Raw genomic sequence first — 26,386 nt, 5'->3', positions numbered from 1 at the left:
ATTTAGAAATAAATGAAATATTAAGCATCAACCCAAAAAATTGAAAATAAAATGAAGAAATGTAAAAGCCATTAATCCTCAAATGTCTACTCAACAGGTGAGTTATTAGGAAAGTCATTTTTTTTAAAACAGGGAATGAATAAAAGTCAAGAGAATGCTTAGAAGGATTAGGGAATGGATTGAAGCAACTTTTCCTGGCTATGTACTTTTTTGCCATGTCCCTAAAGGGGCTCAGTAGTTTGCAACCTAAGTGCCATTGTTCCTTCTCAACCCAACTGCACTGAATTCGTGAAGAGGAAGAGGATTTTCAAGGTGAATAATGTTAAAGACCCTGTCAGCTGATTTCGTTGCAGGTATGTAAAATATATTAATGCAATTCTTATTAAAATGTGGGATAGGTACTGACTGAATCTGTTGTACGGTATGATTCCAAATAACCAGTTACTGGCCAAGCTATATAATTGTTCGAAAACATATCGAAGGCTAAGCTAGCTAGCAAATTAACTGAGCATTTTTGTATTTTGTTGAAATTAACGATGCTACAGCGAAATGGAACTACTTTAATGGAACAATACATTTGTACGCTACACAAGTAATTTAAGGACACATGCAAATGCATTGCTATAACTTCAGGCAGGATGAATCTGCGTTTGTCTTTAATCTGCAATTGAAGAAGAGTGAACGCGAGTCAATCAGAAATGCATGTTGATTTCCTATAGAACAACACCTGCATGCGTCAGACTTGTACTGTAAATTGGCACAGTGACTAGGAACTTACCCCGAAAATGTCGAACTATCCTCTTCTGCTTCAAGATTCGATTGTACATTCAAAGATGCCCTTCTGCACGCCCCTATTGTAAAGAGTGTTTGTAAAATGTTTATAGCCTTTCTGTCAGCTTTGACAAGTCTGACCATCGTCATTTAACCTCAAATTAACAAGGTACTTTCGGCCACACAACTGTCGCTCACTGGATGTTTTTTTATCGCACCATTCTCTGTAAACTCTAGATACTGTATGGTGAGGATCCCAGGAGGTCAGCTGTTTCTGAGATGCTGGAACCACCATGTATGGCACCAACAGTCATACCAAGGTTATTTACTTGGATCACGCATCTACCCTATTCTCATGTTTGGTCAAACAATTAAACAATGTTTGCATGCCTTACATATTGAATTGCTGCCACATGATTTGCTGTGTGTGGCTATTAGTGTTAACAAATCACCTACCTAATAAAGTGGTCGATGAAAGTATCATGTTAAAAGTATTGGAAATCTGACATGGCCTTTACAGACTCATGAATGTCTGGGTGAGGGGAGTATGTGAAGGGTCAGATCTAAGACAGTTATATCTGTAGCTTAGGTTTCTGTATGATAGGGTGGTGTGGACCTGATGTCTGATGTGGCTTATAATGCCTTACATTATTTCATCCTTGCCATATCTACAACCTTGACTGTGGCAGAGTATAAGGGCTGTATCAGGTATGTTTCTGAAGACTACACTTGAAATGTAACTATACGTTATTTTCTTTCTTGGTTAATAGGAGCCATTCGTAAACAGGAAAGCATGCCACTGCTGTGAGGGTCAACATGAAGTCTCTGAGCACATCCCGATTGCATACCCCAAAGCCACTGATTCAACAGGTAATCCTTGGATTGACACTACGCTGTGCCTTTTCAGAGAAATAATCACTAGGACATGTGATTGTCCTCAGTCGGAAAAGGTTGGCTTGCCCACTTCAGGTTGGTGGAGAGTGCCTGCCTGAAGTGGAGGAGTTTAAGTATCTAGGGGTCTTGTTCACGAGTGAGGGAAGGATGGAACAGGAGATTGACAGACGGATCGGTGCAGCTTCTGCAGTAATGCGGTCGATGTATCGGTCTGTCGTGGTGAAGAAAGGGCTAATTTGATTTACCGGTCAATCTACGTTCCTACTCTCACATATGGTCATGAGCTTTGGGTCATGACCGAAAGGACAAGATCCCGGATACAGGCGGCAGAAATGAGCTTTCTCCGCAGGGTGACTGGGCGATCCCTTAGAGATAGGGTGAGAAGCTCGGTCACCCGTGAGGAGCTCAGAGTAGAGCCGCTGCTCCTCCACATCGAGAGGGGTCAGCTGAGGTGGCTTGGGCATCTGTTTCGGATGCCTCCTGGACGCCTTCCCGGGAAGGTGTTCCGGGCCCGTCCCACCGAGAGGAGACCCCGGGGAAGACCTAGGACACGCTGGAGGGACTATGTCTCCCGGCTGGCCTGGGAACGCCTCAGTGTCCCCCCGGAAGAGCTGGAGGAAGTGTCTGGGGAGAGGGAAGTCTGGGCATCTCTGCTTAGACTGCTGCCCCCACGACCCGGCCCCGGATAAGCGGAAGAAGAAGAATGAATGAATAATCACTAGGACAGGCATTTGATTTTTATGCACAGCTTGTGCACATGTCATAGGAAACACATGTATCCAAATGTAACTGTTAGAAATATTTAGTGTTTTGTTGCATGAACATGATGAGTCATTATGTTTTCAATATATTGTCAAAAACATTATCCCAACAATAATTGATTCAAAAAGTTTTGGGTCCTCTTTGTGTCGATCAAGCAGATCTAGTGTGCACTTCATTGGAACGTGCACATTTTGTTCTAGCCCGCTGAGAGTGCGTGCACTGGTTACAGGGCTGGTCGTTGTTGGCGAATTTTTTTGAATCATCATTTTAAGAGCAATAGTGCAGCTAAAGAGTAGGGTTGCACGATTAATCGAAATAATATTGAAATCGCAATTTGAACATGTGCGAACAGTAGGAGCTGCGATTTTGGCTTTTTATTTTATTTTTACGCTCAATCAAAATTATTATTTTTACTGGTGTACCATATTCGCTATAATGATATTCTTATTTGTATACAATTTATTAGGAGATTAATTTAGAATTCGTTTGCCTACGTAATTCAGATTATTAGCCTATAAAGGTTGGAGTCTGGTAAGCGAACGGCACGATCGCGAAAGGCACGATCAGTCAACATATCTACAACACATCATGTCAGGCATCTTCCCCTACCTTTTGCTGTTACAAGAAAATAAACGTTTACAATTCAAATGTCCATTGGTATATCTCAAATCTGTCAGACTATACAATACATAGTTCTGTTCACGCCTCTCATTCGTCCCAATTTATTAAAAGTGTGTGAAAGTGAGTACTCTTAAAATCTGCCAATTCGGCGATGGTTCTAACTAACAAAATAGCCACAACCCAGTTAAGTAACAACACGCGCGGGTCGGGAAACAATATTAGCTGCGCTGGTACTCCGAACATAAAATTCTAACCAGTCAGAAACATGAAGATGCGGCGTAGAGCGCGGTGCCAAAGAATATTGTGGAGTAGGACTTGCTGTTAAGTAGAGGAAGAGGATGGAAGAAAATTAGCCCAGAGCACAATGTGATATAGACTAGGGATGATTTGGTGACGAAAAATAAACCATCTTCTGTTGTTTGGGAATATTTCGGGTTCCAGAGAAGCCCGAAATATGTAGGCCTAAAAAAAACTGTAAAAACGGTGGTTAGAGCATCACGCGGCATCACAACAAACTTATTTCATTCAACACAAGAGACTGCGACATAGAGACTTGCATGAAAAACGTCTCGTCTTCCCCTGGGGTGGGCAAAGCCCCGAATGTATTGTGATCTTTGCAACACCTCTGTGACTTGGTATACTCTATTGGCCGGAGAATAGACAATAATTGGGCAAAATATATATTATTTCAAATGAATGTATGTTGTAATTGTCAAAAAAGAGATCAACTTTCTATAGCTGATCCCTCAGCTATATGACCCATTTGGTCGTTGGTTGAAACTTCAACAAAGTTATCGGTCAAACTGGAACCAGGATGGCTCGACCAATTAATGAAATTGAAATGTACTACGTTAAAATGGCCTCAAGGGCTCTTGCCAAGCGGAAACATGTTTTATAATAGCACGGATGGATACACAAATGAGACTTTCCATCTCAAAATAGGTAACTTACAGTAGGATAGTTTGCTGTAGCCTGGCTGGGCTGAATGGATGGACTCCTTTTGCAAGAGCAAAAATGGATAGTCCAATATGGCAGTAATAATATACCTACAACAATGCCATAATTTGCTAATGAAGAATATGTATTAATGGTAACGATATTTACTTCGTAGCAACGTCAAGTGGTCGTCTATGTGACAACGTAATATTGTATTACTCTCAGTTGTTTGCCTATCAAAAATCTGTATCTCTCTTGAGCACATTAAAGGCGTAGGCTATAGTGTAAAATCCAATTAATATAGCATTATCCTAAGGTAGCCTATAGGCTACTCATAGAAAGCATCTTTCATCCTTTGTCTCACTACCGAAGCGATGAGACGTGTAGATCTCGGCACGCACATTCAAACTTGAATTTAAATGTGTCATTCATTGCCCATCTCCACTAAGAAAACAGGCAGGCGGTCCAGCTTAACCAGTGCCTTTTGTCTGTCCACTCTTCATCTAAATGCAGAATCGTGCAGAATAACCCCTCTATCGCTTTAAGGCGCCATGGGGGAGGAGCGTTGTCAGAACGTGTGCACTGGGAACACGATGAATGAGTTATTGAACCGTTCATCAGCAACCCTGACAGAACAACAGAGAAGGATCTGGACTCGGAGCTGTTGTTTTACTATGAACAAGAAATTCAAAATGTGCGGTTTTTGAGAGAAGCCGACTTGAAGGAAACTACATTTAATTTATCTTTTTGCCTGGTCTTTGCGGAGCGGACTCTACTAGACAAGTCAGCAGACAACGTTGTAATATGATGAACGCACCCTTGTCTTGAACCTGGGGCCCCAGTGTGACACGCTAATCAACGCCTTGTGAATGGGATGCTTTTCATGGTGAGTTCTGTCTGGGCCTACGTAGCCTAACCCTTTGAATTGTTGCATTTTTTCCCCTTAATTGTGTGGTTTATATATTTTCTTGATTCATATTGCATGAAACTGACAGACAGCCCAGATACATGGACCACGGAGGGGGGTGAGCATGAGGGTGGGGAGACGCTTTTGTGATCTACAGCCAAGCTACCGATTGTTCCCATTTTAATGATCAGTCTGGCTTATTATGTATATAGGCTACTGGTAACAGCTATATTTTCGAAAAGTTATTTGTCAAAGATTATATTATATTTCATCTCCTAGGGCTCCATCAGGCAGACAAAAACCAAACCCTTGCAACACTTAATGGTTTTGGTGCGCTGGTATGAATGCAACAAAAAGCAGTGTAGGTAACTGGAAGTATGATCTTATGTTGCTTTGTTTAGTAGTAGTAATCCGTTTTGGTGTTGGAATGCATGTTTGCCTTGAAATAAATAGGACACAAATGTTTTATGTGTTCTATTCAACACACTGTTTTCAGAACCTATAGGTAGGTTATTTACATAATTCATATTTTTAAAATACTTTTCAGTGAAGATTTGAGGTTAAGGTGAATATGGTGGGACTATTGCAAAAAATACCTTATCGGTTATATAAAACACTGGGGCTGTAGCTCTGAAAAAGATGGTCTAGATTAGGGCAGCAAGTTGACCTCATATCATGACTCATCATGTACTTTCACATTTAGTGCCTATATGAGCAATGCTTTCTCAAGGGTATAACTTCAGATTTATTTTCTTAGGCATAGGAATTCAAACCAGTGACCCTTTAGTTATTCGGCCGATGTTCTGGTGGAATATCTGCCACACTGTTACTGCACCTATAAATTATTCTCAGTTGTGCCCACAAACAAGGTCACCTAAAAAGCCTTAGGTTTCAACAGAGCACTTTCTTAATGATTTCAGGGGGGGCATTTTCGCGAACTCACTCTGCAGCATTGAGAGAGAGAGTCAGTTTGGATCTCAGCCCGGATAACGAATCAATCATTAACTACACAGCCATTAGATTAAGTGAAACTGTCTTAGTCTCAGTAGAACGGAACGGACAAACTGACCCTGTGGAATCTGAAATTGCGTACACAAGCACACACTGACATGTCTTTGCATAGTTAATTGAGAAACGTTTAGTCTCTTGTCGTGCTTGTGCATGTATGTTTGTGTGTGGGTGTATCACCCATTCTTCCAACCCATTACCCATTTGCCACACCAGCCGAAAACCTGTTGGTGTGGCAACCGCATTTGTCTCGCTGGGCATGGCTGTCACTGCCATGGCATCAAATTAGCCCATTAGCCGTAATCCTTTGCAGTCTGTGGAACGGACCTCTGCTCACTATATAGGGCAGTGGCTTTGACCGGGGTCCATCAAAACGGCTACTCCTCATGGGACGATTTCTGTTTCGAGCCGTGTTGTCAGGCCTGATAAAATGACCAGCCCAGGTCTATTGGAAGAGCGCACATTCATCCGCACGGCCGTTGAGCTCGCCGGCTGTCTAAGGACATGATGCAGTTGATTACCTCATCAAGCAGCAATTGGCTTTGTGTTCCGGCGTTTGAACCCTGACCTCTTATCAAGAGTCCACAGAACATGAGTCAGGGTTCTTTCTGTGATTCAACCACGGTGCAGTGCGAGGGATCTGCTCAGCAGAGCCAGCATTGTCGCATTCTTGGTAGTCCTTATCTTCTCTCCACTCAGTCTCACTCTATGGCTTGGCGAACGATGCCCGCGCCATGTTTCTCTGACAACCCTGTTAATGTCTTCGAGACATAGTCATGTTGGTCTGGTGGTCATCGTGCTGTGTTTCTTCCACCCCCGACATACACACGGTTTAGTGTGTTATTCCTCAAAGCACAGGGAGCTTCTGGCGTTTTTCCCAAGGCAACCTGCTTCTTGAAATTGTTCCCGGCGGTGGCTGCACAGAGTGGATTTTTACATCGCCGTGACGGAATGCCCAACTGCTGCTGGGTGACAGAGGGAGGGGATTCGTTTTACATCTTTGTTCCTGTGTGACAGCTCTGAACTGACTGAGATCTGTCCGTCGTCACGCACCGTTTTCCGGGGGTGTAAAGGTCATACATCCTTGGTTTGAACTGAGTCCTGTGTTTCAACATGTTTGTGAAATGTATGTGTTCTGTCCAAACACTTTGGTCCCTATTCCAGGAAATTCCAATGCAAACGGTTATTTTTTTCTTCTAGGAATTGGTTGGTGGACCGTGACTGCTAGCTGAATGATGCTCAAGGAGTAGGCGGTGAATGGTGCTGCCTTCCAGTTTGGCTGATGAATGTTCTAGCTAACCGTACTTGTTCAACACCATTAGATGTGTCTTTCAGCGATAACGTGGCGGGCTTTGAAGTTGCGACATTTCAGTTTCTCATTGGTTTGGTTCCTTCAGGCTGACTTTAATGGGGCAAGTTTGAAAAAAGTGTCCCTGGGAAATATTCTCTCAGCTCCAGTCTAGTCGTAAGCAGTACACTGTAAAGCTGATAGGGGGCCTTTTGGGACACGCTTGGCTTGATCTCTTGGCACGCAGTCCCAAGGGTTTCCAAATTTCCGGCTTCTTCGACAGATTCTCACACCCTGTTTGTTCCTTGTGGGTGCAGGTCCAAAGTAGTGCACAAAAGAGGGTGACGTTTAGGGCAGAAGTGTGGTTCATTAGTTCACTGGAAACTTTATCTAACCCCATGTTATGTTACCAGAACATTAAAATTCCAAGGCGCTTTGGGTAGTTCTCAAATGTCACTGTGTGGATGATCGTTGTTCCCTGGGGCCTTTTGTTTGCTGTCATTGTATTAGAACTGATCAAACATAATTCTGTGTGTGTTAGGATCCTGGCATTCTACAGGGTATTCTAATTCAAGCCGGAGGAAATGTTTATTCTGCCCCTCCCCCTACACACAGAAAGACACACACACTACACTGATCCCCCTCTGCATTTGTATGGAGCAGAAGATAGTAGCCCTGTCCTGCATCGACCCCAACCATGGCTGGCTCTAAAATGGGAGCCTATGAATTACATTTGAGTCAATACCAATATTAAGCATCCTTAAATGTTATTCAGAGACTGTTTGTACTTTCAACTCACAATGCATGTTCTGAACATGAACTTAAAGGAGCATTGTGTAGAACATATTCTCTATTAGGAAGCTTGTGAATTACAGCTACAAACGTTTTCATTCTTACCAACTCTTCCCAATTCCTTACTTCCCACTCGTGCGGTTTTACTTTCAACCTTTGTCGACCAGCTAAAAAGCTGTAAAAACAATACATGTTTTACACAGATCGCGAAAGGCCGGCTGTGTCCTTCTGCTGGCAGAATGTTTTGATGCACATAGGTTGGCCTGTTAGAACACTTCCTGTGAGCTTGTTTGTGTGGCACCTGATTTACGTCCTGTTATAACACGTAGGACTGATCCATTATCAGAAGCATGTCCTCCTGTTTTTTTGCTCCAGTGTGACTTATGTCCTGTCATAACACATAGGACTGATCCATTATCAGAAACATGTTCTCCTGTTTTGTGCTCCAGTGTGTTGAATCAAACCAAATATCTGACATCTTGTAATGGTTTTAAGGAGGTGCAATGAGGCATGTAACATTATTGTGAAATAACTTAAAATGTAGATGTGATTGATTGACACAAGTTTCTGAGTCTCACAGCAACCTGATAAAATGCTTTAAACCACATACCAAGTGATGTATGCAAATGGCACCCAAATAGACTCCTTTCATTTACTACCAGGTTTACCTGACTTACAAAATAAACAAGGATGGAATGCAGGACACATGGGCTTTACTTTTTTTGTCCCCCACAATTCAATCTGATTGTGGATTGGTGTGTACATGCAGTAGCAGTCAAGAAATGTAATGGTATTTCTTTATTTTTACTGGTTTCCACACTGCAGAATAATAGTAAAGACTTTAAAACAATGAAATAACATGTTGAAACCAAATTAGTGTTAACGAAATCAAAATGTGTGTGTTTTAGATTTTTCATAATAGCCACCCTTTGCCTCGCTGTTGGCGTTGTCGACCAGCTTTACATGAGGTAGTCACCTGGAATGCTTTTCCAAAAGTTTTGAAAGAGTTCCCACATATGCTGAGCAATTGTTTGCTACTTTTCTTTCACTCTGTGATCTAACTCATCCCAAACCATCTCATTTGGGTTGAGGTCTCGTGATTGTGGAGGCCAGGTTATCTGATGCAGAAGCACCACTCTCCTCAAACAGCCCTTGATCAAACACAGCCTGGAGGTGGGCTTTCGGTCACTGTCCTGTTGAAAAACGAATGATAGTCCCACTTAGTGCAAAGCAGATAGGATGGCATGTTGCTGCAGATTACTGTGGTAGCCAAGCTATTTGAGTGTGCCTTGAATTTTGAATTAATCACAGACTGTCACCAACAAAACACAGTAACACCATCACACCTCCATGCTTCACAGGAAACCACACATGGGTAGGTAATCCATTCACCCACTCTACGTTTCAAAAACACAGCGGTTGGAACCAAAAATCTCAAATTAGACCAAGGGACAGATTTCCAGTGGTCGAATGTCCATTTCTCTTGTTTCTTAGCCCAAGCAAGTCTCTACTTCTTATTGGTGTCCTTTGCGTGAATCAGGCCTTCATGGTTTTATTGCTGCATTCTCTGAACAGTTGATGTTGATATATGGGGGTTAATCAAAATCTGTGAAGCATTTATTTGGGCTGCAATCTGAGGTAAAGTTAATTGCTGATTTCTGAGGCTGGTAACTTAAAGTAATGATGGACTGTAGTTTCTCTTTGCATGTTTTAACAGTTCTTGTCTGAATATGGATTGGTAATATAGTTCAAGCCATAATATTGGACTACTACAGTACATACATTATGATGGTCTTCTGTATACCATCTCATTGTCACAACAACTGATTGGCTCAAAATAATTAAGAAGGAAAGCAATTTGGCAAATTGTCTTTTAACAAGGCATACCTGTTTTGAAATGGATACCAGGTGACTACTTCATGAATCTGGTTGAGCTAATGCAAATAGTGTGCAAATCTGTCATTAAGGTAAAGGGTTAGCTACTTTGAAGAATCTAAAACATGTATTTTGATCTGTTTTTTTGGTTGCTACATGCTTCCAAATGTGTTATTTCATAGTCTCCACTATTATTCTACAATTTTAAAAATGGTAGAAAATAAAGAAATACCCTTGAATGATTAGGGTTGTCCAAACTCTTCACTGGTACTGTATGTCACATGATATGAATGAATGATGACAACTGGCCTACATGCTAAAGGCTATGAGACTCGCTAAGACCTGTGGTACAATTTTGACTTTACTTGCACGTATTATGATTTGTCTTAGAGATCTGGCATTCATGAGTATCTTCTGGCATATTTGTTGAATTTCCTTCAAATAAGAGTTTGTTAACAGGCTTAGTTAATATTATAATCAGAAGCCGTGTAACTTTTCCAGATAACAGGAAATTCCTGTTGTGTGCTTTTTCCCTCATGTTGACAGTTGCCTTGTTTTCTGTTGTTCATTAAACATAGGGGACACATAGGACATCATACATTCCTATCAGACCTACTCACTTGAGGCCTTACTCCTGGACAGTTGTCTGAAAACACTTGCTTCACACCCATTTTTGTTCTAGGGGCCCACGTTTAACCAGGTTATCTCAGTCACAAACCAATATTCATCTATTTTTGGTTTATGAAATGAAATGACAGTAACCAAATTAGACAAGGCTAAAATTGCTTATATTTTTGATGATGAATGGTGGCATTTAAGACATCTTGCAGCTGTATATTAAAAATACTTTAAACTAAAAGAAATTCCAGACAGTTAAGTGTAGCCCACTTCTGAGGATTCTGAGTTTATATTAGTTGGGTGCAGGGCACCCTAAAACGGCCTAAAACTGTTGCTTTTTATTATTTATTTATTTTATTTCCAATTGAGAGCAACATTCACAACAAAGACAATATACGAAAATCAAAATTGACAATCTTACAAGACAAATAGCAGACAAATGAATGTGGCTTAGTCACCAGCAGTAGGCTACACAATGTATATTAAGAAATAGCAGAGACGGGATAGCTTGCGTTTCAAACAGTGTTCTCGGAGAGCACCTTTTGATCAGGGCTTGTCCCTAACCCTGAACCTAACTTAATCTGCACCTAAACCAAACCTCAACTGTTAAGTGCAGTTCTTTGACCTCAGAGTTGGGAGTTAAGATCTCTACTGAATCATGTCATCAGTCTGATGAGGGTGTCAAACAATCACATCTACATTTTAATGTTTTTTTTACATCAGAAGTTATACAGATACCCAGTATTAGAGGCCAAAGAGGAAGAAAGTACAAGATATGAATGCCCAGTTGCTAGGAAAAACTTTCTATTAGGGTTGGAACCAAGGAAGAAACCAAGAGAGGTGTCAGACTGAGGTTTGGCCAGTCTTCTTATTGCGGTGCCAGGTGACGATTATAAGTGCACATTACTTTTAAGGATGCATCAATATATTTATGTCTTATATCAATATATTTATACCTCTTAGCTCAATGTGAGAGACAGTAGAGGACATTTAAGCTTCTCATTATGTTGTCTAAAAGCAGTGTATCCTTTGAAATGTGTATGGAATTTAACCAGTGTTATGACTAACAATAACATCTACCTTCTCAACTTCGCTTTCAAGTTGATCATGTTTGCCCTTAATCATAGTTTCTCCGATTGCTTTGGTCCCAAAGGTTGAACGCATGTCTCTATTATCAAGTAGACAGGGGTTGGGACTTTGTGTCTGTAGCATAGATTAATGACTCTCCTCACTTGCAAGATTGACTGTTGCCTAGTCATCAGTCCTTCACCATAATATGTTCCACACAAAACACAGAGAATTGTGCTTTCCATTCTAGAAAAAGCTAAAGCAATTTCCACGCCCACAAACCATTCACAACCTGCCGTGGCCAGTTGAGAAATACTGCTTTGTTTAAAGACTGTATAATTGGGACGTTGTTTTCAACAGTTAAAAGTTCAAATATCGCCGGATGGTGTTTTTTAAACAGGGAGGGATCGAACTTGTCCAATAATAATAATAAAACGCTATTGTTGCCTATGGCTATGTGTTCACTTTAAATAGGACCCGGGCCAGGTGTCCACATCCCTGTGCAGTGAGAGAGCCCAGACGTGGCTGTTAGCCAGGTGTCTCCAACTGCCACATGGGAGTGACCCTCAGGAGGACTGGAATGAGTGTAGCATGCTCCGGTAAAAACATGTCCCCATGTTCCTCAATGGAAAGAATGTGGAAATTATGGGACCTGTCAGTTCTGAAGTGCTCTAATTATACTCTACTGTCTCTGAACCGCTGAATATCTGTGTCAACATTTCGATAATAAAAACCACAGGTGACGCTGAAAGGCCAGAACACAGACATAAATGCCTCCAGACGTTTTAACAGTTGGGAGTGTCGATGCTAATAAGCAACGTTACATTTTCACAAAGCATGTGTGGAGGCAATCCACTGTTCTTCGCAATGGGGACGTCTTCATAACCGTTTGGTTTGGAGTGTGATTGTTTGGCTTTGCAGTGAAGTATGAAGGATGGGGGTGTGTGTGTGTGTGTGTGTGTGTGTGTGGCGGGGGGGTGTTTATATGTCTGAATGGACAGGAAGGGCTCAACAAGTTGATTTCCTCAGAAATGGGAGTTGAGAAGGGAGGTTTTTACCCCCCCCCCCCCGGAAACACACCAACTAACACTTTATACAACACCCACACGTCCCTTGGCTGTGCTTGCCTACGTGTGTGTGTGTCACTATTTGCCATGATCAGCTAACTGACATGTTGCCCGGGTGATTAGACACATTCCTGTGGTGCTGTACTTTGATGCGCTCAAGGTTCAACAACCATTCGCTTCGTCTTTAGATGTTCGCCAATTAGACCGTCCATTAAGCCTGCACATCTTGTGAACCTGCTGGAGTAGCATGCTCTACGGTTCAGCAGCTGAGGAAAGGAACACTTCTAAAGGGAGAAAGTTCATCCTGTCTCACACTGGATAAAACGTACAAGTGTGCTGTTAGATCAATGAGAATTAGAATGCTCTTGGAACATTTCTGGAATTTTCCCGAGAACTGCTCCATCCTGTGCTCAACCACCATAATTTGCCCTCTGTACATACTCTTTGAGGGTGTGTCTTAAAAAACTAGCAGGCGGTGGTGCCCCCTGCCCCCCCATTATGATCCTTGCTTGTTTACTTCCTGTTGCTAGTTTAATTCATTGTGCCCTAGTCCCATCCTCCCACTGTTGTCAGGCTTTTAAATGGACATGTATCTCCTGCGCACTGAGTGGGACCGCTTCGTAACCAGCAGGCTATCTGAACAGAGACGATAAGGCGAAGCCCCACTTTCCTTGCTGTGGCATTCTGAGTTGATGCCGGCCAGGTCAGATCCGGATTGGAGGAGTAAGGTTTGGAATAATAGGAATGATAGGAATGAGAGTGGTGACATCATTAAAACTAGGGCAACACGCCATGTTCCACAGCTACCTCTTCCTCACTGACGATTAGTGATGGCTATTCGAGGCTTCATTAGCGTTATTTTAGCAGCAGGATATTATGCTGGCAGCACTCATTTTCTTTATCACAATAAAAGCCAGGCATTATAGTTAACAATCTAGTCTGTGAAAAAGAACAAACAAGAATAACATTGGAACAGTCATAAAACATAAAATGTACAGACTAGATTGTTAATTATATTAACTTTTATATTTCAATGATGGCGTTTATTTTGGAAAAGAAAATCTGAGTTAGCACTGCTAGCATAATATCCTGCTGCTAGAAGAACACTAATGAAGCCTCGAACGGCCATCACCACTGAGGATAACAGTCCCGTTTTGCCTCTGTGATGGGTAGTTATTTTTTTTACTTGGCCATCTGTGCTCCATCCTACTTACACGTGCGTGTGCGCCCGTGTTTCCTACGTGGCTCCTCAGCCAATCCCTGTTCTTAAACACAAAAAGTTGAGCAGTGCAGAGGTCCAGGTTGAGAACCATGCAACACATTGAAGTTACTTCCTAAATGGTGCCCTATTTCCTCTATGGTGCTCAACAAACACACAGGGTGCCATTTGGGACACGTAGTTACATGGTCGCTATGTTGTTATCGCCAACAGCACGGCCTCTGACTGAATGGTTTTTGATGGTCTCCCTGTTACCTCTTTGTGGAATCCCCTCAGGTTTTCGAGAGTAAGATTTTTGCACCATGTCTGATAGCGGAGGATATAAACGGCACCTTTTGAGACATGAGACTTTAGCTTTGAGACGTTAGATTTTTTTGCTCGGTTTCGCTTTGGATTGTTTGATGTAAGTGCCCGGTAACAAATACAATGGTTTCCTAAAAGTGTGAGTTGGGAATTGTCTGTTCTTTCTTGAGGTTTGACTTTGAATTGTTACGAAAAGCATAGTGTTTGACCAAAATCATACCTACCTCATACCTACCTTATTCTCTGCTGAGGTGTGGAGAAAGATTGAGAACGTTAGAGGGTCCTGTGAAGAACGTAATTTGCATACAATGGTTCTCTGATGTATTTTGTCTTTTGGAACTGGTGCTAACACAGCGAAAAATAGGCCTTTCAGATAGGTTGACTAAATGTATTGGCTCGGTTTCCCCATATTCCTTTTGGGTACCTTTCACATAGTTAGAATATCTGCATGTAATTCATGGCTTGGTCAAATTGGTGCCAATCAGGCTTGATCTGATTGAGAAATGTGTTAAAATGCATGTCATTAAAATGATAGAAACCACAATAGTGTGGCTTACGAATGTCTGGAACCATAAATGTTCTGTCCACTTTGACTCAAGGAACTATTTGACAGTGCTAATTTAAGGGCATTTATAAGAAAAAAGGGAATGTTCCAAATGACTTCATCCTGTTTCTGAGTGAAGAGCACGGCATTCCATAAAGACTTGGCCACCCTCGGTTTCTTCGCACGGGAGGTGTGACATGAGCCACTCCCCTGAGGCGAGCGGCTGAGGTGAAAAGTGGGAGGTGTAGCGGTCCTGCATGGTTTAATAGGACGGCATCCACACCACAGGGTCGGCTGACAAACACCCACACGCCGGGTTGTTGATAGAAGAAAAAACTAGGTAACACTGTTGGGCGACAGAGTAGAGGATGTAGATCAGATGGTTATCCCTACTGTAATGGCCCCACTCAGGTGGTTGGCTCGGGCAGAACATAGAGTGCATTATACATCATTGTAATGGCTTACTTACCGGAAATCATTGTGTGCGTGCATGTGTGTACGTGCATGTGCGTGTGTGTGTGTATGTGTGTGTGGGCTCATATTGTTCTTATGGTCTGACAGAGAGATAATGGGATTTCCTCTCTGATGTCCTTGGGCTATTCCTCTCCTCAAAGGCTTTTTGAGCCCTGCTAATTGACAACTGCTAGATACTGTAGACCGACAGACAGGAACCTGGCGGAGACCAGCGATCTACTTCAGATGGTAAGATAGCAGCATTCAGAGAAGACATACCAGACCAGCTATGCCTGGAACATGTCGTCTTTTAACCAGTGTGACTGGTCTAGAATTTCCTACGTGGTGTTTGTTTTGTTTATCAGGAATAACAAGCTATGCTGGTCTGTTGGCCCCCATTTCAAGGTCTTACGAGCCATACGCGACCCCCGCTCCCAACCTCTGCCCTTAGGTCATCCTCTGTCCTCTAGTTCATCATCCACCCTCCAGGTCAGTAACTACTAATGGGTCTGACTAAGCGCCACTGCCCAGCTGTATCCACTCTCTCTGGGGCTGGGGTGGTGGGGGCCTGGCCTAGTGAGAGCCCTAACAGAGTCTGTTCTCTCTTGGTTTGGAGTGGCTGTCAGGAAGGGGGAGGGGCCGCCTGCGGATGAGTCTACTCTCTGGGGCCGATGGAGCCGGAGGGCAATGCATCATTCTGGAGGAATTGATTCGATAGTAAGCAGTGTCGTGGAGTCAATACTCAATTAGGGAGATTGAGTCTAGGAGTTGTGTCTATGAATTGTGTGTGACAGTGTGTATTCTGAAAGGGGAAGCATAACATCAGTCCTTCAACCCGTGGATCTAACGCAGTGTAACATGCTCAATTAACGCCCTCTAAAGTCTGTGGTGTAATCTCCCCCCTTTCCCCGTTTAGTGCACTCGATTTGACAAAAGCCTTGGTTAAACTTAGTGCCCTGAATTGGGAATAGGCCACTGTCTTGGACACCTTAGCTGTTGGTGTATGCTCTGTGATGTTTAGAAGTGGATGAGATCTTGGCTAGAGGCGCAATGCGTAGCGTGTTAATTATGAATGAGAATCAGTGTCCGTTTCTCTCCATAACTAATGAGCTATGGCTCCCACGGCGACTCAAACAACTGTATCGCCTCCTTGGAGAGACTCTATAGTATACAGCTCCTTACTCCCTTCCTGTCATTCTACCTCTCACATTACTGATGCGCATTGCTTTTGATCCCCCTGATTGAAACCGAGCCAACGAAATAAGTTGAGTTCCTTGTCCCTGTTTTTTACGTTGTATGCAGTCATTGGCAAAAGTATTGGCGTCTTTGCACTTTATTCCAATAATGCACCATTTCTTAAAGGAAACTGATGACAATCCAAAATTCTTTGATTTGCAGGTGAACGAAACCCACCAAAAATGTCCTAAATCCTATCTTATTCCAGAAAGAAATCCTAAAAGGGACCCAACAATGGCATCTTCTGGAAGTAATTTGAATTTCAAGCACGTGATTAGGCATGTCTTTGGAATTGAATTGCAGGTGCCTGCAATATGAAAATCACTCATTCAGCAAGTCTGTATAGAGAAAAGGCTTCGTATTATGTCTCACTCAACCCTCACTACGTACCTCAATGAGCAGTAATTGTCTGAGGTGTTCAGACAAAAGATGGTAGCCAAGCATGGTTCATCTGAAGGCTACCATTCCCTCACCGGAGAACCTTGATATTCCTGTTTCCACTGTATATCGCAGCAACCGATAGAAATATCCCTTTCGATCTACCACACCGATTTAAATTTACCTTCAGACACCATGTACAATGTTTTAACTTGCACCAACTGTCACCAACTCAGTTAAAGAGGAGGTTGTTGTAGGATACCCACTGATAGACATAAGGAAGCCCCACTGCAGTTGAACATGCCACAATCCTTCCAGGACATATCCTGTGGACAGATTAGGCCAGATTAGAGCTTTTTGGAAAAGCACAGCATCTCTATGTTTACAGAAAACATATTTAAGCCTTCAAACAAAAGATCGTTTCCACACAGAAAAACAAAGGGGAGCTACAGGGGCGTTTTTGGAGTTGCTTTGCTGCCCCAGGCACTGGGAGTCTTGAACATGGGGATGGCACAGTACTGTATATTTATATGGGTTTATAACAGCAATAAGGCACCTCTGGGATTTGTGATGTATGGCCAATATACCACTCCTATGGGCTGCATTGCATCCTCCATCAGCTGTGATGTTTTTACAGTATACCCCTTTATCATTTAAATGTACCCTTGATGTTCGGTCACAGCGAACCCTACCCATAACCCATAAATATTCTATAGATAGATTTTATAATCCTTCTCAGATCTCCACCACGATAATTCTGCATTGAGACCTATGAACACGCACGCAACATCGTAGCAGGAAGCTGCGTTCCCAGGGTACAGACCGCTGTTGGGAAAGCCCTCTGGAATTGTGGAATGCGGCTTCCTCACCAGATGTCAGACGCGAGGAGGATAGTATTTAGGGGTGGTTTAGAACAGCTCTGTGAACAGCTCAGCTCTGTGCGTGTAGAATGTCAGCTCATCGGTTGTGATATTTCGCAGAGCCCTTGGTTTGTTATGGTTGCTTCATCTCTCATATTCAATTAGCCGAGGGCTCTCAACTTATTTCTGGGTCAAAGGTCAGGGTCATGCGGAGTGTGCTGCTCTGTTTAATCTGACTTTGCTGTTTAACACTCTCTCTTTCTGTGTGTCTCTGTCTCTTCCTCCCTCCTTTTGTCTGTCTAAAATCTAAACGAATAAATCCTAAACCTCTGCGGCCTCCCCTCACTTGGGATGTGGTGAAAAAGTGTGTGTTTGTAAAGCTAATCCCCCGCAGGATGGCCCTAGACTTCCCACGATAACTCACCCATCCACAGCCTTCTCATGCTCCTCGGTCTGCCCTTTCACTGTCTGTCCCTCTCTCTTTTGGGGAATGAGCTAAGTGTTTTAGTATTGGGGAGAAATGTAGTCTCTTTTATTTATTCACAAAATCAATTATAGTTTTTTTTTATAGACCTACAGGTAATGGGTAATATATGATCTACTATACAAAAATAATGTGTTCACTTTTATATTCATCTTCAGGTTTCAGGAGGGACCTATGTGCGGTTTCAGTTAGTGGTGCTGTGCTTTTTGTTGTAAAACGATGTGTGGTTAGGAATTCAAAATCCCGTTTCTGGTGGCTTGCACATTTTTAGCATAACAAAATGACCTCACACCTCAACGTTCAGGATGAAAATAATTGCTTTTACTACATGGCATAATTAATACTCATTCAGGGAACTTACCATTCACCATGTATGTATGCAATCTATTTCGGCAGATCTTGTCCACATGGTTCTGCAGTATTATAATAGGACATACAAACCTATATAGTACAAACAGTCACACTTCTTCATCCATCAGGGGCTCTGTGTATTTGAGGTTCCTTGGCATAGAAAACCGCTGGTTATTGCTTACACCCGTTTGCTACGATGTCAGACGCACTTTCAGTCACGAGAGGAGGTGTGGAGGGAGGGAAGTTTCCTAATACAAATTCCCCGCCCCACCTCACCAATGCCGCCCAGAAGCATTGTCACGCAGCTACTCGGCACTGATTGTATGGTATGCTTTGAGTTATGCGGTTTCTTTCCATATAAAATGTCGGTGTATGTGCGTGCGTGCAAAAGTGGGTGTATGTGCGTGCGTGCTCATCACACCTGATTTCGTTTGTTGCCTGAAAAGCAAGTCGAAACAAAGTGATTTGTGATAAAATTGTGTTGATAGTGGAGAAGGGCTGTGTACTGCAGATCAGAAAGAGGGCGTCTAGAGAGCGAGGCATTTTTTGGGCGAGACCGTCTGTTGCTTTTAGCAACCGCACGCTACTGCGTTCTGCAGCCCACAGACACACACACACACACCGACAGGAAGCAGCCTAGCTGTCCGCCAGCCGCGCTGGAGGTTGCTTTCGTAACCACGGAGACGAACGCAGCAGCGGGCTGGTTGCTACGGAGACAGCAGCAGGTGAAGGCATCATAAACAGGAAGTGGATCGAGGCCGGGGCCCGCGCCTGGCTGTTTGAAAGGGGCGGTGTCTGTCTCCCAGACACGGAGAACGAGGTCGTCGGCCGGTTTAGTGAAGCGCGCTGCCAGGAAACACCAGTAGTCAAATCTGACTGACTGCCTGGCTTCCCCCCTCCAACCGTTCTTAAAACTGAGAATTTATAAATATCTGATGAGGGGAGAGCTTGGAGGAGGGGTGGTATTGGAGTCAACAAAGAGAAGCTGCGCCCTCGGAACAGGCAACGCGGGCTTTTGCGGTGGAGCAGGTGAGCACGTGGGCAGGCTCAATGAATCGTGCTTTATTTGACACTGGCCTGTGCGCGGTGAAACGTTCCCTTTGTTAGGTTACGCTTTGACCGTAGGTTACGCTTTGATCGGTGCATGCACCGAATTTGTGTGGGATTCTCTCCCGATTCACTAAGGCAAAGTCACAGTTTTCAAGTGTGTGAAAGATGTTCTCTAATTGGGCAGTGTTCCGTGCACCCCTTTAATGTGCTTTCGTTGAAATGGAGCTTACCTCTTTCGTATTGTCCTTTCTTCCAGTTCAGCACTTTGGGGCGTATTCGTTCTGCTGTTTGTGTTGCAAACAAAAGTGAAAGCATGTCTGAAAAGGGGGAGATAGGGATTGCAGGTTTTTTTTACATAGTACCCGGTTGTTTGTATGGTACTGAACACACCCCTGCGCTAGCTGGCAGCCTGGGGAAAGGGATGAGGTCAGCGGTGTCTGGTCTGGACACAAACCGCAGGGCCCAACAGTAATCCACTTTGTCTGCTGTCAGGTCAGCTGCCTGCCAGGACCCATCTCTTTCTGTCTCTCTGTCTCCCTTTGTCTATATTTGTCTCTCTGGCTCTCTGTCTCCTATCTCTGTCTCTCTCCTCTAGCTTCGTCCCTGGAGGAATGCTCTAGTGTGAAAACAACCACACACACACACACAAAGACCAGCCACCAACATCTCTCCTAGCTGCTTCATCTTCCTCCCTCAGCTGAAGGGGTCAGTCTGTCAGACCACTGAAAGCCACATGGCCTCAATATAAGCCCTTTCTGGTTCACTGTGCTTCCTATGGTCAAGGCTGTTATTCACTGGTTGCCCAGAGTCTTAGAAGTTTTACAAGGACAACTTCATGTTATGAAGTAAAAGTTAATGTTTTTTGCCAGTCTTGATTATTTATCACTGGTTATGTACATTGTGTGTCTGTTTTGTCTGAGACAATGACACAGACAAGGATCTTGTCAAGTCAAACGGTTGTTTTTCTATCTTGTTCGAAGGCCACTGGCAGAAGATTGGCTCTTGCTCTGGTTCTGTCCTTTTAGTTCTAGGGCTGTGGTCGGGTGTTTTCAACCTCAATTGCAAGGCATGGTGGCACTGTAATGCTTTACATTTCACAATGTCATTTCCAATCCACTTCCAAAAATAAAATGAACGTGGCCCAAATGTTACCCTATTCCCTGTCGAATGTAATGCTCTTCATAGGGATTAGAGGGCTATCACACATAGATGCCAGAGACGGCGGTACTATTGTGTAATAGTTATTACTCCAGGGGTGGAGCATGGTCGCGTTCACTTCCTTTAATTAGACAGATGTTTTAGGCCAACTGTATACCACTTTTTAGATTCTTCGAATGTTATTGGCTTGCGGTGGTGTTTACATTTCTGATGGCTGTAAAAAGTAGTTTTAGAATAGAATTGGAATTTAGAATAGTTACTTTGCTCCAGGGTGAAGGATATGGACTGCTGTTTTAAGTTATAATCTAGGACATGTTCTGTTGTTTACACTGTAACTGACAACAGACAGGCTTTGGTTGAAAGCATATGCTAACAGACATCCTGTTATCATATTTCTAGTCACAATACAAGTATTTTTATACTTGTTAATATTCAAGGATCCAAAACACAACAGATTTAACACTTTAGGAAAATAGCCCTGAAGTTATTTTTCTCATCCAGAGTGACATTTTCCCAGCTGTAGAGTACTATTTAACATGGAGCAGGGACCCAAGGCAATGGAAAACACTAGGGATGCACCAATCGACCGGCCAGTGATTGGAATCCTACGATTCTGATTCCAATGATGTCAGAATCAGATGTTTCATGGGGGATTTGGAGAACCGATCATTGATGCAATTATTGATACATTTTTTGTGAGTTCTTATTTCATTAGCTTACTGGGTATAATGAAAGTCAAATATCTGACTAGATGCCAAAGTAGGCACGTTTATTTGCATAGCAGTCAGGGTGGGTAAAAGACATCCTAGGCACTATGTTTGTTTGCAAGTTGCTGCAGCTCTAGAGTGAGTTCGCAACAGTTGAAGTTTAATATGGATGAATAAATCTATCAAAGGCAGCAATAGGTTGGGCCATGCAACACTAGTGTATGAACCCAACGTTGACGAGATCGACATCACCATGTCAAAAACATTCTTCATTGTACTTTCACTTGATTCGCTCGGCTGAAGTGTGTCACCGCACAACGTGGTGTGCAACGGACTGGCATTATGCCAAATGGATATCACATGTCGCTTAGTGGTCGTCTCACAAACAGACTTAAATGGAGTAAATATTGGATTAATTTCACAACGCTACAGCAAAGGTCATACAAAGGATTGGGATATCTTGGGGACTTTTCATAGCTTCCTTTTTAGCATATGCAGTTGCCAGTTGAAATGACACCATGATGAAACAAATTGTTGATCCAGCAGAAAAACATTCGGATTAGGGTTCTGATCGTTGTTCACTACATGAACAACTGGTGTTGGTCCAGTGACTTTTCCCATAGCCTCTAGTGCAAATGGACTGCTGTATCATGGTTTCGGCCTACTGATCTTTCAGCACCGTTCCTCCATTACCTACCACACTTTCCCTCAGCCAGCAAAGCATAAAATGCCCAAATCTCAAAATGGATTAACTACCTATTAATTATTCAGTGTCTTAAGCTCACCTCTAGTGTACTGTTCTTCTGTAGCATGACCGTTAGTGTTATTGATTAAAGTCTCTGTTTATTCCTCTCTGGTTGACTGAATAGCTAGCTGGTTAATTAACTGACTGGCTGGCTGGATGGCCGGTTGGCTGACTGACTCCGGTAGACACTGTGACCTCTGGCTGGAATTTTGGAAGGCCAGAGGTTGCCACGTTTCCCACAGTTTTGACCTTTGAACTTGGACAACAGAGCCATCAACGGTAATGTAGAGACATGTTTGCTTCGTGTGTGATTGCATCACATAATGGTTTTAATCCTTCTCTCTTTCAGATTGATCCACCCGTGACTGGAACTGATGACCTGGGCTTTCGTTTCTGGGGACTGCTCTGAGTGTAAAACAGCCTGACTTGGACTGTCCCCGAAGACCTCCCTTACAATTTATCTGCTTCGGATCCACTTTTTAATTCCTCTCTGCTGGAATCCCGGGTCACCGCGTCGACCCGAGCGCCATGCCCATCCTGAAGCAGCTAGTAGCGGGGACATCCCAGGCGAAGCAGCGGCGCTCCCGCATGGATCTGACCCGGGAGATGATCAGCGCCCCGCTGGGGGACTTCCGCCACACCATGCACGTGGGCCGCAGCGGCGACGCCTTTGGGGACACCTCATTCCTCTCCACGCGCTCCGGGGAGGCCCCGTGCCAGGCCGACGCCCAGCCCCGCTCCCCCCGCCCGGGCCTTTTGGCCAGAACCTTCCGCAGCAGCAAGCGCTCCCAGTCGGTCAACCGGGTAGACCAGAGAGATGGCTCGCTGACGGCTCCCGGCAGCTCGCCCACCTTCGTCAAGAACGCCATGTCTTTGCCCTTCCTCAACGACGAGAACGGCGAGCGCGACGGTCGCCGGGTTCCTAAAAGCCTCTCGTCCAGTCCTCTCAAGCAGCCCCACGAGCAGGACGGAGGCGGCAGGCCCTCCAACGGGGCTGGAGCCCACTGCCTGGAGCTGGAGGAAAGGAGTTTTGGGGAGCTGACTGACCTGCCTAGCCCCAGCCGCGGCTACTACGGCGGGGGGATGAAGCACGCCGAGTCGGTCATGTCCTTCCACATTGACCTCGGGCCCTCCATGTTGGGGGAGGTCCTGGACGTCATGCAGAAGGAGGACGACGACCTGGGCTTTGAGGAGGGGAAGAGCAGCGAGGGACGGGCCTCCCCCACACTGCTCATCGGGAGGGAGGTGGGAGAAGGGGACGAAGAAGGGGCGGAGGCGGAAGAGGAGGTGGGAGAAGACAACGAGGCGGAACCTGAGTTGCTGCGGCTACAGGAAGATGAGTTCCCGGTTTCCGCGCGTCCAGCCGGCTCCGTCGACCACGAGGACGGGGAGGCGGAGGATGAGGGGGCCCCCTACACGCCAGAGTACACGCCAGAGCCCTGCCCTAAACACCTGAGGCACCAATTAGACAACTGCTCCGTGGCCAGCTCTGGCGCTGGCTCCGCCCACATAGAGCAGGAGATGGCAATTGGCCAGCACCACAGTGGGGACACGGACAGCGCCACCTTCAGCGCGCCGCCAGAGGAGGAAGACGAAGGGGAGAAGTTCTCTTCCTTCTTGGAAGACGAGGACGACGAGATCCGCGTATGAGACTTCGTATCATCAGAAGGCGGACAGACTCGACCGGACTCTACAGACACTGTAGGACCTCGACTATATAAAGAAACCTTTTAAAACCAACAGAGATCTCCAAGGCATAAGGACTATGGTACCGGCCGATTCCTGGAATAAGAATGACCTGTAGAAAAATGACCTAAAACTCATGAAGACAGTTAACAGGTGAATACAGATTATGGGGAGGGAGTACGGTAGCAGTTTCCCTGACTAAACCAAATTATTTTTCTCTACTGCTACTGCCCTTTGTCCGTCCTTCCTGTGGAAATATACCTGGACTGTTAGTTGATGGATCGGGTCTTCTATCCCTGTAGAATCTGGACTATGAGGGCTGTGGTTTGTAATCTTAAGGATGAACGATAGTTAGTCTGATCTGCAGGGAGAAGGCCAAGCATACTAAACTAGAGACAAAGAGAATTTAGGGAGACTGAGAGCATGAAAGATGTCTCCTTTTGGATGAATGCAACCATCTGTAGTGAAAGAGAGAAATGCATTACACCAACCCAGTGTCTTTCTACTTCGAACACAGTTTACTGGCATGGAGGAGCAGTCAAAGTATAGAAACTAAGAGGATGTTTTATGGATAAAAAACAAATAAAACACTTGCATTTCTTAACTAAGCCTTTGTCAAGTACTACTATACTAAATAATCAGTTTTTCTTCATATACGTGATATGTGCCATTTTCTATTAAGTGTCTCTGGTTCTGTCCTCGTCTCTGGTGGTTTTGGGACGGTGCTTGTGTAATGGAGCTGTCTGGCCAGAACAGAGAGCCACTGTCACCATCGTGGTTGGTGACCTATCTGCCTCACTGTCACAATAAAAGGCTTGTGTACTTTATATCGCAACCAACAGCTGTGACAAGGCTCCGTCGGTGTCTGCGCTAGAGCCTCCCAGCGCTGTATAAAGAGAGCGGCATTAACCGTCAACATACCACCAACAACGGTGCCCTTTGTCGCTACGAACGCATTTACCCGCAAGTCACCTGTTTGTATTTCGGTGTTTGTGCCTCGACCTTGCAATTTCCTGTAATAAAGTGGATTGTGTAACCGAGGCCAAAGGATGACTTCCTGTGTTTACACAACTTTAAAGAGTTTAGAGTGTCTCGGCCCCAAGCTGTCCATCAACTGAAATTAGTCGGGTTGTAAAACTGAAAGAGATGCGTAAGAATAGGACCTGTGTGTTGGTGCTTTGGCCCATTGTGGTTCAGGCAGGATGGGAAAGGAGAGAAGTGTTTTACCTCGAACTGAAGGGAGCGCTCATAAGGGAGAAGGCCTGCCACTGACAACCTCCTGCAGCGAATTAAACCTCCTCCCTTGTTTTGTTTTTCTCTCCCATCACCAGTAACTGCGAATTACGCCGGCCGATTTTGTGATTCTTGCAAATTCTGTCAAACCTGCAAGAGTGACTGATAATGAAGCTAACCACTTCCTTCCTTCCTGACTTAGAGTTTCAAACTGTTCACTAATGCAGCTGTTGCTGACGTGACTCCAGTAACCATAACTGCCCTCACCAGGACAGTCAAGACCGTGTCACTCTCACAAGAGATAACGTGTAGGCAACGGAGAGGTCAGAAATCTCAGTAGAATTAACGTGATTCCACAATATATTTGTTTGACTGTGACACAACTGCTTGTGTCCGCTTCCGCTACTCTGTGTTGTTGAATCAGCTGGCTTGGCTTAACCAGACACTAACTTTGTTGTGGTTGTTAACATGTTTGATGCTTTGGATCTCAGACACAGAATGTGTAATCAAATATCTAATTACACAAAATAAGTTTTGGTAAAAGGCTTATATACATGTTTGTTTTCTGGGAGGCGTTGTTCAGAAAAGGTCCAGATGTATTTGTGCTAATATTCATTAAGATGTTTTTTTTAACAATGTTTTTGACTGTTACTTCACTGAGTACCTATTATTTTGGGTATATTTGTCATGTTATTTAATATTGGGGTTTGTAATGGAAACGATTGTCTAAAAAAGCAGATTGCATCACAGATGGAACTATGCATGTTCATTTTAGTGCACTATTTGAACACAGACCATCGACCAGGACCTTTTTAATGCAAAGACGGTGCCATTTGGAATGCAAACTTTGTCAGAAATCAGCCTTTCTTTTTTCCTGATTACTTATGTGTCTGAGGGCTCAAATCAGCATATGTCTGTTAAATCACCTTTTCCTTTGGTTAGGGGCATCAATGCCACTTTGATGCCAGCTCTGTGTAAAATGTTTGTTATTAAAGTCTCCCTTGCTGATTTTCAATTGAGAGAGACCAAAATAAATTGATTTACCACTTGTAAAACACTAACTTTGGCTTCAGTCTTTTTCTATATCCTGAATGTTTGTGATAAAGCATTGTATTGCCCTTCTCATATCTTTGTGTAAGATGATGTATATTTACATGCTCTCTTTGCTCTCCAAAATAACTGCTATATTTTTCAATAAACAAAAAGCTGGACATCTTAACCTGTTTTATATTCTGTAGTGGTGTCAATTATTCAGTGTTTTCTGTAACTGAAATTAAAGCCTAATTTAATACTTTCTATTTTAAGCAGATTGCTATGGGATCAAAGGTTAAGTTCAACATAAGGTAAACTAAGTCTCTGGCCTTGTACTTAA

The 26,386-nt window shown here is 43.8% G+C and overlaps 1 protein-coding gene across 3 annotated transcripts; it reads left to right on the top strand.

Annotated features, from left to right (window-relative positions):
* Window positions 1–272: 272 nt before the first annotated feature.
* cdc42ep4a (CDC42 effector protein (Rho GTPase binding) 4a) lies at window positions 273–26,242 on the top strand. 3 transcript variants are annotated; one of them, XM_020051191.2, is made up of 4 exons: window positions 273–353; window positions 1,009–1,091; window positions 1,542–1,641; window positions 22,445–26,242. In XM_020051191.2, exon 4 carries the CDS (start codon window positions 22,624–22,626, stop codon window positions 23,743–23,745), a length of 1,122 nt encoding a protein of 373 aa, XP_019906750.2. In that variant the 5' UTR covers window positions 273–353; window positions 1,009–1,091; window positions 1,542–1,641; window positions 22,445–22,623; the 3' UTR covers window positions 23,746–26,242. The 3 variants fall into 3 exon arrangements, with proteins under 3 accessions (XP_019906750.2, XP_010872261.2, XP_010872262.2); XM_010873959.3 differs by lacking the exons at window positions 273–353; window positions 1,009–1,091; window positions 1,542–1,641 and adding an exon at window positions 4,585–4,870; XM_010873960.4 differs by lacking the exons at window positions 273–353; window positions 1,009–1,091; window positions 1,542–1,641 and adding an exon at window positions 18,735–19,464.
* Window positions 26,243–26,386: the final 144 nt, after the last annotated feature.

The sequence above is a fragment of the Esox lucius genome, chromosome 11 (assembly GCF_011004845.1).
Source record: "Esox lucius isolate fEsoLuc1 chromosome 11, fEsoLuc1.pri, whole genome shotgun sequence".
Classification (NCBI taxonomy): Eukaryota; Metazoa; Chordata; class Actinopteri; order Esociformes; family Esocidae; genus Esox; species Esox lucius.
Note: the sequence above shows the minus strand (reverse complement) of the source record. Positions and strands in the feature narration are given on the sequence as shown.